At 52.9% G+C, this 18,361-nt stretch overlaps 1 protein-coding gene across 2 annotated transcripts in view; it reads right to left on the bottom strand.

The window, feature by feature from the left end:
- Positions 1–536: 536 nt before the first annotated feature.
- Positions 537–18,361, bottom strand: part of Esrrb (estrogen related receptor beta) — a 104,238-nt gene continuing 86,413 nt past the window's right edge. For both annotated transcript variants that reach the window (XM_052739226.1, XM_052739227.1), the window contains 4 exons: positions 16,582–16,692; positions 15,843–16,004; positions 7,528–7,797; positions 537–3,478 (listed from right to left, as the gene is read on the bottom strand). In XM_052739226.1, coding sequence (XP_052595186.1) covers positions 3,234–3,478; positions 7,528–7,797; positions 15,843–16,004; positions 16,582–16,692 — 788 coding nt within the window. In that variant the 3' untranslated portion in view covers positions 537–3,233. The remainder of the gene's footprint in view (positions 3,479–7,527; positions 7,798–15,842; positions 16,005–16,581; positions 16,693–18,361) is intronic.

Genomic DNA, 18,361 nt, shown 5'->3' on the forward strand with positions numbered 1-18,361 from the left:
TTTGCAGCTTGGGGGCACTTCAGTTCTTTGAACAAGGCACTGGGGACTTGGAAACATTCAGTCTAGGTCGTGACATGAAGCAGCCTAGGCAACTGCTGTGCTCCACGTGGGGCGGATACCCCACCTCTATGGTACCCGTGGAAAGGTGCCTCGCAGAGGGCAGTAGCGGGGCTTCCCTGACCAGCACAGATGTCTCAAGCCGTACTCCCGACTGCTGCCGATTACACTTTATGTCTTGCAATGCCAGGGATTGAATTGGTCTCTTGCATGCTAGGCTAAGTATTACTCACATTTACATTAGCCACGTTACCTGTCCCCCAGGCCCCCCAGGCCCAGGTACTTTGTACTTCTTCCCTGGCCTCTCCAGTTATCAACGCGAGTCCTAAGGGTGATGCTGTCCAGAGGGCAGTGTACTCCCACAGACAATGCATGAAAAACTCAACACACCTTTCCCTATTTATTAGATTCCAGATACATGGGACTGGATGGGAGAACCCCAGGGCATGTGATTTTACACGGGGGGGGGGGGGCGGCGGGGGCTGTGGGGGAACACATACAAGAATTACATACAGGAAGGTAAGGCGGCAGGAAGGACTGCCGGTTAAAAAATATATACATCTTAAGCCATTCCAGCCACGCTATCATTATCAGAAAATAAAGCAATCTCTCCACATAGTGCTTCTCTTTGGTGCTGTTCCACGGGCTTGGACTCTGGGCCCTCCGGTCTCCTCATCACAAGTCTGTCATCCTCGCCGGCCATCTGGCTCCCATGGGTAATGGAGTCTGGAGGAAGGACCAGGCAGATAGCATAGGCTCTGACCCTGCTGACCCCCAAACAAGAACCTCTTAATCCTTAGTTATGGCCCTGGAGTCATCAGTGTATGAAAAAAACCGGGAGGCATGACAAAACCATCCAGAACCTTCAGAAAGGGTAGGGGGGGACAAAGGAATGAAATCGATCCCAGCCAGTACCTCCTCCAAGATTGGTTTGATTTCTTGGTTTGAAGTAACCTGTATCTGAGGATACGGCTGTGAACGGTGATCTCTCTAAGCATTCCAGGAATGGTAGCCTGTGGTTTTGCTCTGAATAAGGGAGTTGGGCGATGGAGAGACGTCTCTCACTTTTCCCTGTCCTGAGCACCCTGGCCAAACAGATGTCACCCATCTGGCTAATCTTTGAACGAGTTGGCTCTCCCTTCTGACTCAGGTTCCCAGGTGACCCTGCTTTCCCACAGGGCACTCCACTGTCACTAGTATATTCTCTTTGCTTGTAAATACAGCTTCTATCTCGGGGCAGAGGGTCAGCAGCCCCCTCGGGTGAGAAGGGTTCCGTTTAGGGGGCAGTTGCATTAGTAGACCATGGACACAAAGCTGCCCACTTAACTGCTCCCAAGCAGTGTCCACTCAGCCAGCTGCAGGCATTTGTCCTACCTTGCTGGTATGGGAAGGAGGCCCAGCTGAAGTGCTGAGGACTAGGTGGGATCACTTTTGGGGTAACACCCTCTTTGCACAACTCTGGGACACAGCAGTGTGGCTGGGAGTGGCTGGGAGAGGCTAGGATCTCCAAGCCCAGCTCCTAAGGGTTAATCCAGTTCAGTACAAAAGTGTTATCTACCTTGGATCAGGGACTAGGAGAGCTCAGGCGGAGGCAGGGATGCCTGGACATCCACTCATCCAGTGGCTGTGAGATGCACTTCCTTGTAGGCAGAGGGACAGGGAGAGGGAGGCTGTCCTAAAAAAGTTTAGCATTAACTCTGGGAAGTGGCCAGCCTCTAATCTGGAGTCCCTGCAGCTCCTAGAGATGTCACCAGGGACGCAGAGCTGGTAGCAGTCGGAGGTGACAGAAAGCCTGAAAAAGGGGACTAATGCATTGCAGGAAGGGGTCAGAATAAGTGTGGCCTGGGGCATTCCCCAGAATGAACGCCTTCAGCTCTGCCAACCCCTAAACACCAGTGAGAGCTCAGGACTGCCCCTTGAGTGGGTGAATCAGAGGAAAACTTGGTCTATGTGCCCAGGACTAAGGGATTTATTAAGACAGAGCCTCTCAGGAAGAGTGGGATGGGTTGGTGGACCACCTTACACAACAACAGACCACCAGGTCTTGCCAGGCATTGACCCAGGAGGGCTACACCCAACAACCCCAGGTGTAAATGTCAACAGACTACCCTCCTGTGGCACAAAGCCTTGCCTTTCTGAGGTAAGGGAGGAGTCGGGAGGGGGGCCTTTAGAGCTCTTTCCTTTCCAAGATGTCATTCCATCTTCTTCCCTCTACTGATGGGCCTCTCTATCCTACACCCCAACCAAGGATGCTAACCTTGAGTGAGGGCCCCCGAGTGCCCTCTGATGGGGCCAGGTTCTGAACTTTCCACAGGTCTCTAGACTGGCCATGCCGAGGAAGAGGAGGAGGAGGAGGAGGAGGAGGAGGAGGAGGAGGAGGAGGAGAGGAGGAGGAGGAGGAGGAAGAGGCAACAGGAGCAGTGGGTACAGGACCCAGCTCTTTACTGAGCCAGTGAGTTCCCGGGTACATGTCCTGGAGTTACCTAGGCTGGCTGAGGTAGGGGCAGGAAGCAGGGGAGGGGCTTCTGGGGGGGGGCAGGTGGGATGTAGCCACTCGGGGCTGGCAGGAGCACCAACTGGACCCTAGGTGTAGCAGGACAAGGGGAAAGGTGGAAGGGGAGGGAGCCAGCTGGATCGAGGGGGTACAGAGCCTTAGGAGCAGCCACAGACCTCTACAGAAGCAGGGCCTTTGGAGACACTCCTGCCCCAAGGGACTTGCCCTCTCTGACACCAACACCTCCAGAAGAACCCACTCGAAGTCTTTTGGGTCCTGGACACTAAGCTCTGCTCATCCAGGTTACATCCAGGTCCTGAATGGGGAGGGGTCTGGAAATGGATGCGCTGCCTCTTGGGTTGTGGGGAAGGGTGCTTCCTCTGGTGGTCTCCAGCCCTAAGGGGAGTCAGCCCTGGCCCAAGCCTTAGCACTGCCCATGGAGAAGGAAAAAATACCAAAGAAAATGCGGGTGACAGATGAGCCCCCCGCCCCCGCCCTCCCATCCCCGTCTCCCCATCTGCTGTCCCCCAGGAGTCTGCACATGGCCAGGAAGCAGGAAACCTCTTCCTCTGGGACAGCTCAGAGCCCCCGATGCAGGTGTGGAAAGTCGAGGCTGGTGGCTGTGGAGGTCTCCACCATGGATCGTGTCCATCCATCCATCCATCCGTGTGCTGGTGGGCCATCACACCTTGGCCTCCAGCATCTCCAGGAAGAGTTTGTGCATGGGCACCTTGCCCTGCAGTTTCACGCTGTAGAAGTGCTGCACGGCTTTGGCCGCCGTCTGCCGCAGCAGGGGCAGCGTCAGCAGCAGCTTGCCCGTCCTCCGGGGCTCCTCATGGCGCTGGCTCAGCTCGTAGTCCTGCAGCGCCTCATGCAGCAGGTCCTGCAGCTTCTGCACAGCCTCTAGGTCCTCAATGTACATGGAATCTGCAGACACAGGAGAGGGTGTCAGCGTCAGCAAGGGTTTGGCTGCTCCAGGGCGGAAGGCACATCGGGAGTGGAAGCCAGACCAGCAGGCAGCAGCAGGTCTACCTTCAAAGACTGACTATTGAAGAATAAGGGTCTTCACTTTAGGGCTGAGTCAAGAGACCGATGATGGCACTGGGCTCGTCCCCAGAGAGACCACCAGGAGGGTACCGAAAGGGCTTGAACATGGGCAGATCTGTTGGATACCCTGGAGGTATCCAGGGGACCCTGGAACCTGGCCGGCAGGGTTAGAATCTTATGTCCCTCACTTCCAGGCTGTGAGACTTGGGGCGAGTTACTTAACTTCTCTATCTCCCATTTTCCTAGTCATACCTACCTCACAGCGTTAAGGGGGTTATACAGGCTAAGGGTTTGGAGCAAGCAAGTGCCCATGTCACAGGAGTCTCACCACCGTTACTACTGGCACCATCATGTCTTTATGATCTGCTGAGCCATGGGTATCACCCATCTGCGGTGTAGCCAACCTCACAACTCTGGCTGCAGAACATCTGATATAAAGGGGCAGAAATCAAGGTCAAGCTGCTTTGGGGGGGATGGTGGTGAAGGGAGTACAGGGTCATGGTGACAGAGGGCGCCAGTGGGAATACAACTCAGTGATGGGTGCTTGCCTAGCATGCTCAAGGCCTCGGGTCTGATCCCCAGCACTGCATTGGGTCAGAATGTAGCCCACGAACTCACCATCTGAAACACTGGGATAGAGTTGGGCTGGGTCTGAGCAGAACAAAGAGGATCTCCAAGAACCTGTCCTGTCGGGGAACTACCCAGCCACTTTCTGTTACCATCTTGTACGGCCCCCATGAACTGCAGCCCCAAAGCTTGTTGTATGGGCACAGGGAGCTGAGCCAACCTTGTGGATTCCTCAAAAGAGCAGGCAAGTCCAGAGCATGCTGGGTGGCCTGACACCAGACTGCTAAGGCAGCTGCACCAGTTGGCTGGTCCCAGTGATGCTCTGGATTCCCCTGGGTCTCCTTCCAGTCTGTACTCTCCAGAGTCCCTGCAGGGTTGGACCCTAGCCACCTCTGACCCCATTTCCCATCCTGTCACCCTCCCCACGGAGCCACAATTGGCAGGTGCTTTCAACCGAAAATGAAATAAAATAACACTGCAGGATCAATTTCTTCACAATCCATCAGCGAGTTTGTATCAATGGCATTGATAAACTGTTAATTACAAAATCAATAGCTATGAATTTTTTTTTCTGCTGTCAAAGAGCCCTAGAGATGGCGAGGATGCAGGTGAGTGACAGCGGGCATACTCTCAAGGGGCTGGGTCAGCCTCTGATGAGCTCTGTTCTTCTGCCAGGTCCCTGAGTCACCCCATCTACTTAGCCCCAGGGGCCCCTGTACTGATGCCAGGAAACCTCAGTGGTCTGGCTATCCCTTCTCCATCCAACATGCGCTGTAGGCTCCTGGGTGACTGTCCTGCCCTGAGGCTATAACCTGCAAGGTCCATGTCCAACAGCTCTTCCTTCCTGGACCACAAGGCACTAGGATCTTTGAAACCAATGGAAGATAGGAGTAAGGAGTCTCTGGGGGCAAGCAAGGGCCACTGCCTGGGTGGGTGGTATACACCTTCCAATATTAGAAGGCTGAGGCAGGAGGAGTCTTAGGCCAGCCTGGGATATACAGTCAGTCTCAGGCCAGCCTGGGCTTACAGAGTGAAATGGTCTCCAAACCCAGAGAGATGCCAATCATTATTGGCTTGCTAATTATAGCAAATTACCTAATGCAAGATATTAACAGTGGAAAGAGCATGCTGAGGGTGAGGAGAAGCGGGATGACATAGTTCTGATGCAGACTGCTGTGCTGTGCTGTGCGGAACCCACATTGGCTGACAATGCCTGGGGGGGTTGCAGGGGGGGAATTGATGACATCAGGAAAGGCACCAGAGGGGTAAGTCTGGGGAGCTAACAACAACAAAACCCACGTGGCTGAGGGTGAGAACGCTACGGAGTAACGTGGGTCTGAGCCATCAAGTGTCCCTGTATGTGCTCCAAAGCCACAGAGTGACCAATAGTCCCAGTTTGTCAGCCACTCAAGGAACTCCTCGGATATGAGACTTTCCAGGGAGAGCTTGGCACGCACAGAGAAGCAGCAGTCTGCCTGTGTGTATGTCTCTACCTGGGAGCCAGCTTTCCCTCATCTGTGTGCTGGGAACACTATTTCCTCTGACATTATAAGAGCAGTGACAATCGTCAATATTTACTGAACTTTCCTCTAGGCCAGGCACTGGGCTGCATTATCCTCGGCTGATCTTTAATATTCACAGGTGCTTGAAGGAGGTACTGGGAAGGCCTCCCACTCAAGGACAGAGCTAACCAAGGTCATGCTGTTAGTGTCAGGGATAGTGTATGTGTGTGTGTGTGTGTGTGTGTGTGTGTGTGTGTGTGTGTGTGCACATGTGTGTGTGTATGTGTGAATGTGTATGTGTGCATGTGTGCGTGTGTGTGTGTATGTACCACATGTGTGCAGTGCCAGTGGAGGCCAGAAGAGGGTGTTGGATCCTCTGGAGTGGAATTAGAAGTTTGTGAGCTGCCATGTGGGTGCTGAGAACTAAAACCAGGTCCTCTGCAAAAGCAGCCAGTGCTCTTAATTGCTAAGCCATCTCTTCAGCCCCAGAGATAGAATTTGAACTCAGGTCCATCTGGCCCAGGTCAGAGCAAGGAACTCTGCCACGTACTGCCCTACAGCAGGGTTGTGATTGTATATGCACATGTCTAGCACTATTCTCACCCAGACACCCTGTATTTCTCCCTGTCCCTAGCACCCAGCAAACGACCTCCAGTAGGACAGAGGCTCTAAGTGTGGACAGATCCACCCATTACCCAGTGCCTCGCCCAGGTAGTCTAGCTGAAGTTGTAGGAATTTTAGGAAACTGAATAATCTCAAAACTTTTTAATGCTAGACAACCATCCACATGGGAGGTTAGATGTCTGTGTACCCAGGTGATGTGATGGGAAGGTTCAAAGAGCAGTCTAAGACTGTGTTACCCGAGAATTCGATGACCTTGTCTTGGATCCTAACTCTGACACTTTTTTTTCTAATTTTTTAAAAAATATATTTTAGGACAGGGTCTCACTAATGTAGCCTGGAACTCACTATGTAGATCAGGCTGGCTTTAAACTCACAAGATCCTCCTGCCTCAGTCTTCTTAGTGCTGGGATTAAAGGCCTCTGCCACGACATCTGGACTAACTCTGACATCTTTAAACAGTGTGTGACTCTGGACAAATTCCCAGCCTCAATTTCCACATCTATAAAATGGGATTATAATAAGAATTAATGTGCATCATGTCATAGCCAACTTAGCAAGCTGAGCACTCACTACTGTGTGCTGGGTATGTGGTTAACATAATGATGCATAAATATGCTGTGGAGTGAGCACTGCTTATTTATGGTCACCTAGGCTCAGAAGGATGCAACATGCTCAAGGGGTAGGATGCAGACACAGCCCTTAGCGACGGACTCAGAATCTGCATCCTTTGGTTTCCGCCAGCAGAAGGCCTAGGAAACACAAAACCAGCACTGGCCTCCACGACGATCCTTTCAACTCCAGGCCACCCTTGCAGCGTGGGGTGGCTTAAATGAGAAATGTCCCCACAGGCTCATGTACGTGAATGTCCTGTCCCCCGGTGGTGGTGTATGGAACCTTCAGGAAGTGGAGCCTTGCCAGAGGAGCAGCTTTGAGGTTTATAGCCTCATTCCACTTCCTGTTCGCTCCCCCTGCTCCCTTGTGTGTGGATGAAATGCCGCCTCTCTGCTTCCTGCTGCCACACCAAGCCTTCTCTCCCCATTCCGGTGATGGACTCTATCCCTCTGGAGCCCTAAGCCCAAAAATAAACCCTTTCTTCTGTAGGCTGCTTTTTATCACAGGAAGAGAAAAGGACTAACGGGCAGTGTTCGCCAATGACAGCAATGTTCATCACCCCATACCCATCCCAGCCAGCCCCGCCCACAGCCTGAGCTTGCCAGGCTCCCAGGCCACCATTACCTGAGTTGGCTAGAGCCAGGGCCTTGAGCGTCACAAACTCCTCCTTCTCGACCTTGAGCTTCTTGTACCTGCGTACCAGCTGCAGGATGGCTCGGTAAAGCTCCAGCAGCCCCGCCAGTCGAGAGTGCTCCTCGTCCATGATATAGTCCTCCGCGTACACCAGCTTATCATCATAGGGCAGCGAGCGGTACACGATGCCCAGGATGAGGATCTCCATCCAGGCACTCTGCAGCAGGCTCATCTGGTCCCCGAGTGACAGATTCGAGAAGCCTACAGAATGGGGAGAAAGAGGACAATGATCAGAAGTGGGCCCAGGGTCTTCCCTGGGGCTTGCTAGAGGGCAGACTGGGGGAGGGGGTGAAGTGGGGAGACTGTGTCCTTGCATCTCCAGACCCTTCTCGGGGTGGGGGAACCATGTGATGCTGCTTCCACCCCCTGGGTAAATGAGTCACACCAGAATTCATGGGAAAGACCTTACATAATAAGACTGGGTCAATGTTGACAGTTACTATCACTATGCTTGTTGGTTCTAGGTCTTTCCCAGTATCTGGAGATTAATTAGGTGCATATGTCATGGAAGGAGCTGCTGAACTAATAGCAGGATTTGAGGGTGGCCTCCAACACTCTGCTCCCTCCCGGGAGTCTCTCTGTTTTAAAATAATTCTGATTCTAATGCAGTTTCCAGCCAAGAAGGAGGATTCAGTTGTCCATTGGCCTGGGCAGAAGCTCCTGTGACCAAAGGCAGAGGCTGCCGGGAGGGGAAAGCTCCATAGACAGACAACCTGTCAGCCCATGTGTCCAGACTGGCTGCCTAGACTGTCACTTAAGACTCAGCAGATACGCTCTGGAAGCTAGCACTCATGGACACTATGCACTCCCTCCAGTGAGGAGAAATGGGGGTTAAGAGGGCTCCACAATCATGACACTGCCTTGTCCAATGTGCTGTGGGAGATGATCTGGGCTTGACTCTGACTGCCCATGGTCAGCTGTGGGCTGACCATGAGGAGGCCATGCAACTTCTGCAAACCTTGACCTCCCCGATCTCTCGGTCCATGAAATGGGCCGGAGAGCAGAGGGCACTTCCGAGTGGCTATGAGCTACACGGATGGATGATGACAGATACGCGAGCTCTTATTAATGCTGAGACGAAGGCCTGCGTCTGCCAGATGACGGTGACATGCTGGGACTGCACTGTGTGTGGACTTGATTTAGGCAAAGTCAATTAACAGCCTGATTTACGAGAAGGCCACGGAGAAGAGTAAGCCTGCTAATTTCAAACATCATAACCACTAAACAGGAGGCAGTTAACTTCTCAGGGGGGCTCATCCAGAAACGGGGAGATTAGTCTTAACTCAAGCAAGCTAGATTTATTGAGAAGGAAATAGCTGGGCACCAGTACTTGGGAGGAGGATGTGGAGTTCAAAGCCAGCCTTGACTACACAGGACCCCCGTCTCAAAACAAACAAAACAGGGCGAGAAATACAGGGCAGTTGTGGAGTGCCTGCCCGGCATGTGTGACGCCCTAACTTTAACTCCCGGTGCCTGGGGTGGGGTGAGAGGAGAAGAGAATCCACAAGCCATCTGCACCATGTTCTGTGTGCAACTGAAATTAAGGAAATCTGTTTCTGGGCAATTCTGCTAATGAAAGAATTTGCTAACTTTGGACGAATCCCTGCCTACTCATTGCTTGTGATGTGTGGGTGTCGTGAGGATGAAAGGGCATGTATGAAGCAAGACCCCACACCACTTGTGGCGCACAGTGAGCCACCATCCCCCTGCCCAGGATGACTGAGGAAGCCGCCACTACCTTTATTAGTGCAGTCATTACTACTTCCTTCTCTTTGGACTTGCCCGGTTCCCGGATGGCCCATCTCTTAGGGCCAGTGGGGGTGACTTTCCTGCTACCCACCCAGGACAAATGCCTTTCCTCTTGGGGGGTACCCCTGAAGTTAAAGGCCAATGACCTCATCTTTATTTTCTAAGTCTCGCCATTATGAACCCTGAACCTGTCCATACATCCTGTGCCTTGGATCACACCACCTGGCTGCCAGACTCTAGAGGTGACCAATCACAGAGGAGGCTGTACCCACCACCTAGGGGGAACTTTGGTGACTGCGCCTCCTTGGGGGGACATGACAGGACACAAGGGTTAAGTTGTACGTCCGTTGCTACCCACGTCTCCAGTACCACAGAGGGTATGTGGCGGCCTGTGGGGGCCCAAGAAGCCGGAGGTAATAAAGGATAGATAGAAATGGACATTCAATTTCCCTTATCAGGTCCATGAGTAGGAGAGAGGCTTTGGTGACATTAATTAGCAGATACCAATCAGCCAGCATGGGAGGGTGTGGGTGGGGAGGAAACACACTGCACCGGGAGGGGATGGACGGGAACAGAAAGACCGAGGAGGATGGAGGCGGCACACGGGGAATTAACAGACAATGAATCGGAAGGCAGTGGAGAGGGTGTGCATGAGGCACAGCCAGGCTCTGGGGATACAAACAGCCTGCCAAGACTCATCCCTCAGGCACGATCTCTGGAAGAATGTCACAAGCAGGCTTCTGTCCCTCTCGGCGCCCCATGGAGACCGATGGTTTACTCAAACCATAACTCCCAGCCTCCGAGGAGTACCGTGGAGAAGATGTCACAGGTCACTAAATGTCATCAACCAACATGGTGGCGCACGCCTTTAATCCCACCACTTGGGAGGCAGAGGCAGGCGGAGCTCTGAGTTTGAGGCTAGCCTGGTCTGTAGTGTGAGTTCCAGGACAGCCAGGGCTACACAGAGAAGCCCTGTCTCAAAAAACAAGAAAGAAGGAAAGGAAGGAAGGAAGGAAGGAAGGAAGGAAGGAAGGAAGGAAGGAAGGAAGGAAGGAAGGAAGGAAGGAAGGAAGAAGGAAGAGAGAGAGAGACAGACAATGAGAGAAAGGAAGAAGAGCTGCAGTGACTGGAAGGTTCTGAGACCATGCAATGATAGAGTTGCTCAAGGACAGCCCAGGGAGACCCTGCACAGGTGACCTGGGGCCTGTGTTCTAAAGGGACACTCACCGGGCGTACAGACATGCTCCTGAGCCCTAATCTCCAAGAGCCTGGAATGTGCAGACACCAGACACGGGGCCGCTTGCCTTCCTGCCCAGGCTCTGCCCACCCAGCCTGATAAGTAGTCACAGCAGAGGACAGACAGACAGATGCCGTGGCCTGACCCTGGCACAGCAGGAAAACAACCTCAAACACTTGCTCAGAGTTTATACCCTGTCATGTAAGGGTCATGTAAGAGGCTGGCCTGCTCTAGGGGTTGGGGCGGGGCAGACAGCCACTTAGAAAATTCTTTGCTGCTGTGAGACAGCGCACTCAGAAGGCTAGCTTTCAACCTCTGGCCCAGCAGAGTGTGCCCTCTGAGCAGCGGGCTCACCTTCTGGGGAGAGAATGCCTTCTCCGTCCTGGACAGAGTTCTGAAACCATTTTAATGCTTTCTAATACTCGAGAAAAACACTAGAAGGGCAAACAGGAGTAGACATGATTAGCTCCAGGAGAGGACCGGGTGGCGGAGGAGAAACACGGCACTGTTAATCACATTCAGAAAGTATGCCAGGCAGAAAAAACGATGAAAATGCAATTTGTGATACATGTACTTATTACATAAACACAACAGTTAATAAACGAACCACCACAAAGTGTGAGGGGGAAACTATTTGTGTGGATGTGCACACACAGGCTGGAGGCACAGACTCCAGAGCCAACTGGTTACACCAGCCACTCTGCTGACCACTGGAGGTGACCCTAGGCAAGGCCGCCTCCGACCCGGTGTATCTACACTCCTCCGTAAAATGGGACCGAGGACACCACGTCACGGGGGCCGAGGTGAAAGGTGTGCACACACAGAACACTTCTTGATCTGCTTAGCACACAGGAAGTAGAGAAGTATTTAACGTCATCACATGATACAGTAGGGGAACAGAGTGTTAAAATGTGAGCCTGTGGGGGAGGGAACACACGGTGGCTGGCTGTACACACACAGGGAATTCCCGGAAGGCTCCCACACGGTGGGGCCGTGGAGGTTTTCATGTTCACTTCTGGTATTTGCACGAGAAGTAGATTCTCTGTCATTTAAAACCCAAGCAGCTGGTGCGCCCCTCCCCACCTTCGGGGAAAACACCCCCACTTGTATTTCCAATTGGGCTGGGCCTCCATCACCTGGGATCTGGGCCAGCAAGGCCCCTCCCTGCGGCAGACAGTCTGAGAGAGGCTCTGGCGGCCTGGGCTCCGGACCAGCAAGGCTGACCAGCTCTCCCTATAGCTCATCCTGGGAACACTGCCCAACCCAGGGCCCCTGGCTCACAGGTCTTCCTTCTAGGGCTCCAGGAAAACTGTGTTATCTACACCAGTGGGTCTAGTAACAGCTGGGCCCATCCCCCATGACACTATGCGCTCCTAGAATAAAAAAAAAAAAAAAAAAAAAAAAAAAAAAAAAAAAAAAAAAAAAAAAAAAAAGCAGGTAATTTGTGGCAAGTGGAGTTCATAATCTGCTAATTTATGATGGTCTCTGCCGACCTGGAGAGCCATTAGAGAGGTAATAAAGGGAGATGTAATTATAGGATCCGGGGCCACTTCAGACACAGCTGCTGTCACTCGGCAGCTCATCCTTCATCCAGCCAGACGGGCGGTTCCCCAGGAGCAGGCTGTCCAAAGAGCCTTCCTGAAGAGGCCTCTGGGGATCCCCTGCACACAGCACCCTGGGCTGGGCACTAGTGATGAGTCCCGTGAAGGCTCTCCTGGCCAGGGTGGAGCCCCAGCTGCCGGGGGGAGGCGAACAAGTGGCCAGTAACGCAGGGAGACCGCAACTCATGAGCACTACCAGCAGCCCGAGAGAGGCTGCTGCCAGCTGAGGCTCTAGTCTCTGGGTCACAGGGAGGAAGCGGTCGGTGCTGCCCGCGTGACTTCTAGGGCTTGCTCTCCAGGAAGCCCAGCACTTGGGAAATTCAACTCAAGCCCGAACTGCATTTCCAGCCCTGTAACCTCCAAGTGACCCAAGCCATAACTGAGCAAATTGCTATTCCGATGATCAGCCTGTGATCCCAGCACTGAAGAGGCGGAGGCAGAGGGTGCATTAGGATTCTGAAGCCAGCCAAGGCTGCTACACAGTAGCACCTTGTCTCCAAAACAGAAAATAAGCAGTAGTCCCTCTTCCGAGGTTTTAGTTATGCAAGGTCAACTAACCGGGTATGGAAATAGGAAGTAGAAGATTCCAGAATGAACGATTTTAAGTTTATCTGTGATCTGGTCCACCCTGCTCTACTCGGCTCCATACAGGAATCAGGCTGTTTTCTGGTGTATGGATGCTGTCTATGCTGCCCACCCGTCTGTCACGTGAAGCCACCTCAGTCGGGGTAATGCAGTACACCAATATGCTCAGGTGGTCCTCATTGCACTCACTAATGACCCCAGATACAGACACCAAGACATGAGTCACAGAAGGACAAATAAACTCCAGTGCAGTGATATTACGAAAATACAATATATATGGGTCTCAGACATAGCAACCTATTGGAGGTTTCAGGCTTCATGGGGTGGAGTCTTAGATCATCTCTGGTTAGTGGGCAGGGCACCCCTACAACTGTCTAAGCCACATACTGGGACAGACCCACTGTCCAGCGCTTATTCTGTAAGCATCAAGTACCCTCTGTGAGCCTGGTCATAGACCACAGACTGCAGACACTGTAGCCCGAGCCAATCCCCTGTCTAAAGACTGCTGCACAACTCTAGTCCTGGGCAGTCTGAAATCCTTCCTTCTGCGTGCCCCTGACCAGAATCGACACGACTCAACACGGTGTTGGTGCGGGCTCTAACATGTGAGCCCCCTAATCAATCTTCAAGTGCTTTCTTTCTCTCCGTAAGCCCGTCCTCAAATGAATTTTCCATCAGAAGTAGGATTAAGTCAATAATTTAAAAGTATCAGACACAAGGCTAGAGAGATGTTTCAGCGGTCACTTGCTGCTCCTACAGAGGGTGCAGGGTGGATTCCCAGTACCCACACAGAAGATCACAATCATTTGTGACTCCAGTTCCAGGAGATCTGACGCCCTCTTCTGGCTTCCTTGGGCACTGCATGCACATGGTGCACAGGTCTACATGCAGGCAAAACACCTAGTCATATACACATAAAAAAAAAAGGGGGGGACACTTGGTCTGTCCCTGCCCCTAGTGTGAGGTTTACAAATGGTGGCAGGAGACCCTTATTAATTACCCAAATGATTCAACATGCATATTTATGCAAAATAGTCAAGTCAGTGCATAAGACAAACAAGGGAGCCTCTGCTCACTTCACGTCCTCCTATTTATGGTTCTGGTTTCCTGAGACAGGGTCTCTTCTGCTAGGCAACCTGGCTGACCTAGAACTTACTATGCACAACAGACCGGCCTCAAACTGACGGCAAGCCCGCTGCCTCTGTTTTCGGAGTGCTGAGATTACAGGCATGAGCCGCCACGCTCACTCTGTTTCTCATGCACAGGAATCAGTCTTTGGAGAGGAAATGCTGGTGCAAAGTAGGCTTGTGTCACTACCGGTAACGGTGACAACCATGGCAGCTGTGGCAGTTTTGAGTGACGCCCTCCTGGGATTCCTAGTGGGGGCTTCTGGTATTCCCATTTTGAAGATGGGAACACTGAGGCTCAGAAAAACCTTACACAAGCCCCATAAGGCAGATCTGGGACAGCAGCCCTGCTGGTCTGGCTCCAAGCCTATGTCCCCAACAATCACCCTGCTTACCTGGCCCTCTAACTTGGCACAGATGTGAAAGAAAAATATACAAGCTAGGAGACTGAGTCTCCTGGACACTCCTTTCCCCCAGGTGTTATGAGGGCAAGGCCAACAAAAGGAAGATGTACTGATCCGGGAGACCACCAGGCGCCACTCCCGAGTTATCCCTCTGACACCGCACCTCTCTGACCCGGAACAGTAATCTGAGGGCTGGGCTGGGGTGGCTGTGCCCAATTTGGCTTGGGGTTAGTGGAGCAATCCAGGCTGAGGTGTCTTAAGCATCGGCCTGACGCCACATCTGTGCTGAGGCAGCACAGGGCAGATTTAAAAACTACTGAGTGTGTAATCCCAGGAGACTGAGCTCCTTACAAAGGACGCACTAGCCAGGTGCCTGGCCAACCCACCCAAGGCTCAAGAGTGCCAAGGGACCACCTCAGAATCCTCGAGGCGTGCCGCAGGTTAGTGTCGGCAACAGCATCTCCAACCCCTGTCCACAAGCCGGTGCCTTCCTGTGGGGCACACGTGAGTCTCACTCACACAGGGCTTGAATCACCTCGATCAACCGCTGGCACTCACAGGTTAGCACACCTCTGCTGTGGCGCCAGGTGTGTTATGGTCATCTTTTAGGGCCACGGCGGACAAAAAAAAAAAACATGTATAGACAGACAGACAAAGCCACGTATCATGTAGCTGGAAAGAGGAGGGGTTCACTGCCAGAGGTAGCAGTACGTCTCTGACTCAGTGAAGCCCAGTGCTGGAGCACAGGACAGGACCTTCAATTGTACAGAGAGAGGCCCCTGGCTGTGTGCTATATGGAATCAGACGGGCTCCCATTGTCCACCCAGACCAAGAGAGGCTCACAGTGGAGCAGAGTGAAGACTCCCTGAGGGCCTGAAATACACTGTGCATACACTTCCTGCCCCCGAAGCTTCGAGATCTCAACACTGAGACCAGGGAAAGCTCCAGCAGGTGACCATGGTGAGCTCACAGGTGACACTGGCCCACGATGGACTCCACACCTGGACCTCACAGCCTCATGTCACCCTGCTTAGTTTAACTACAAAGGTCGAGTTTCTCTCATACTCCCATGTCACAGGTCAAGTGGCAGGCTCAGGCCACACAGCTTCTGGGCCTAGAATCTGAACCTGACCCAACTCCCAAAGCCCTGCTCCTAACTAACCCCTTCTCTCTGCCCACAGCTACGGTAAAAGAAGGGAGCTGTTTTCCACTCTAATTCCAAAGAACTCTTCAGGAACAGCATGCTGATTTGACTTGTGGGTTCAAGGGACTTGTTCTTCAAATATTATCAATTCTCTACCCCTATTACAGGTCCTAATAAGGTGGCAGGTAATTCTGATGAGCCCCTGGCAGTTCATAAACATTACTGACCCTTCCGAATACTACTCCCCTCAATCCCATAGAAGAGAGAAGGGCCTTAAGTGGGGTGGCAAAGGTCTTCTAGGCCTCGTTGGGCCCGACACCAAACATCAAAGGCATATCTATGGGACTGGGGGAGCCTAGAGCCCCTTCCCACTCTTGCCCCCACCCCGCCATGACTCACCCGGGATGTGTTTGGCCCAGCCGATGATGACTACAAGCTCCCGGTCTGCCAAGTCACAGAGAGTGGTCAGGGCCTTGATATCTCCCTCAGGCATGCCAGGGGGAGGCATAGCGTACAGCTTGTCCGGTTCAGCCACCAGTAGATATGAGACGATCTTAGTCACTGTAATGAGCAAAGAGGGAGCACACAGTAAATGCCGGGGAAGAGGGGAAGGGTGAGGGTGAATGAAGCCCTGGGGGTCAAATGTGGCTGGCATCTGTCTGTCTCCTGACATCCCGAAGCTGCTGGCAGCAGTGATGAGGGCGCTGGGATGTCTCCTGCAATGGGAAGCCGCCCAGACGACCCTGGCATGGCAGTTCTAGAAGGGTGGGCCACGCATGGGGACAAGGTCTGGGTGCTGGGGCTCTTATTTCACATGGGGGCCAGCTCTGTGCCATTCCATACGGACGGGCCTTCTGATGAAGCCAGGCAATACCAGGCACCGTTGGCTGTCTTTAGATCCACACCACTCACCACCCACCAGAGGGAGGACAGAATAGCCCTAGAGGGTCGCCCACCAGCCCGGTGCTGCATCTGCCCAGGCCAGCGTGTTTCCCTGCATGTGCGGGATACCCTCAGGGGTGTCCCCCCCCCCCCCCCGCCAACTCCCCATAATAATTCATAACAGAGGATGCCAGGTATTCCAGGCTGAGAAGGGTAGGCGCGGCGGGGGGGTGGGGGGGCGCTGCCTGGTACACACTTGGCTTTTTAGCAGGTGGGGAAATCTGTAAGCTCAGGTAGGGTCCGTTCTCCGAGTCCAGCCGTCGCTTGTACTTCTGGCGCCCTCCACGCACTCGGTCAAGACGCACACCTGTCAGAGGAGAAAGATGTTGGTATCAAGAGCGGTTCCAAATCTCCAGGGGAGGAGGCATTGCTTTGGAACTGCAGCCCTGGCTGAGAGCTTCATGGCCATCCAGCCTCATGCCAGGAGGTGAGACATCATCTGAAGGAAGAGCCCATCTCCCATCCTGGTCCCGCCATCCTCCTAAAATCACCCCGAGACCTCTAGCCTCTGAGCCCTCACCTCTAAAAGCAAGGCACAATAAAGCCCTCTGCCAAGTGTCCTTATCTTGGTTCTGCTCTGTATCCAGGGAGGGCGGAGTTCACAAAGTTGGCAAAGAGGGGCTAGGGATGTAGGTCAGTTGGTACAGTGCAATGCCCAGCATATACAAAGCCCTGGGTTCGATCCCCAACACTTGCATAAAAAAAAAAAAAACACGAGTATAGTGGCATGTGCCTGTAATCCCAGCACTCAGGTGAAGACAGGGAGATCAGAAGTCCACGGTCAGCAACACAGGGAATCTACAGCTGGCCTAGGCTACATGGGATTGTCTCACAAGTAAAACGGCAGATGGAGAGAGAGAGAAAGCAGGGTGATTGCCTCGGCTTCTAAGTTCTTCTCAAGTTCAACCCCTGTTCTGTCCCCTAAAGGGAAGAGTACCCCCACCTCAAGGCCTGCCCTTCCCTTTCCCAGAAGACTTGCAGACCTGTTGGCAGTCTTGACCTGCCCACTCTACTCAGCCCATCCCAAGCTGCACGAGAGGAAGTCAAAATGGCCACTTGACAGACGGATGATTTCCATCCCATTCATACTCTTTGACAGTATGTACAACTAGTTACATCCAAACAGTCCTAGGGAAAAGAGGAAATTGCCTAGAGAATGATAGCAATTGAAAGTGACATGATTTTGTAGGTGGGACAATGCCTTTGGGGCACACCCACACCCAGTTTCAACAAAAGGCTACAGCTCACATCCTCTCCAGAGGGTGAAGTCCATACTGGAGCTTTGGAGGCAGGAGCCAAGCCCAACAAGAGGGAATTGATTCTTAGGGAGCTAGTTACTTCTCAGCCATGCCTAGTCCGTGGTCATCTCCAAAACTGGCCTTGAACTTGATCCTCCAGCTTCAGCCTCCAAGGGGAAGATTATAGGCCTGCGCCACCATACCCGGTCTACGCAGCTCAGGGGATGGACTGCAGGACCCCACACTCCTCTGTTCCAGGCCAACACACGCCAACACAGCTACATCTTCAGCTCATTAGCAGTCCTTTAATCTCACACTGGAACTTCTGTCACAAGCCTTGCTGCACAAGGCTGTGGGGAACACTACATGACGGGGGTGGGGTGGGGGGGGTGTGTGCTCAGCATCCCACCCCCGACTTCTACCTAATGGTTAATTCCCATTTGGAGGGGCGTCTTGTTGAGGTCCTGTGCTGCACTTCCCATGGTCTGGGTTCTTTATCCCCCTTAGAGGGGAAAGGATGAGCAGAGCCATCCCCTGGGAAGGAGAAAGGTACAGAATGCGTGGGCAGCCCTAACACAACATCCTGGTTACACAGGCGATGCTCCTGAGCACTTCCGGGATCTGCTGCTTTCTAAGCCTGGTCTGTGGACCTCTCGAGAAGCTGTCAACAATGCCCTACCTCTGATTAGATGGTCAAAGGGTCTGTGTCAGTTTCTCTAGGAACAGAACCTGAGCAAA

Source organism: Peromyscus californicus, unplaced genomic scaffold, assembly GCF_007827085.1.
Source record: "Peromyscus californicus insignis strain IS unplaced genomic scaffold, ASM782708v3 Scaffold_15__1_contigs__length_86483966, whole genome shotgun sequence".
NCBI lineage: Eukaryota > Metazoa > Chordata > Mammalia > Rodentia > Cricetidae > Peromyscus > Peromyscus californicus.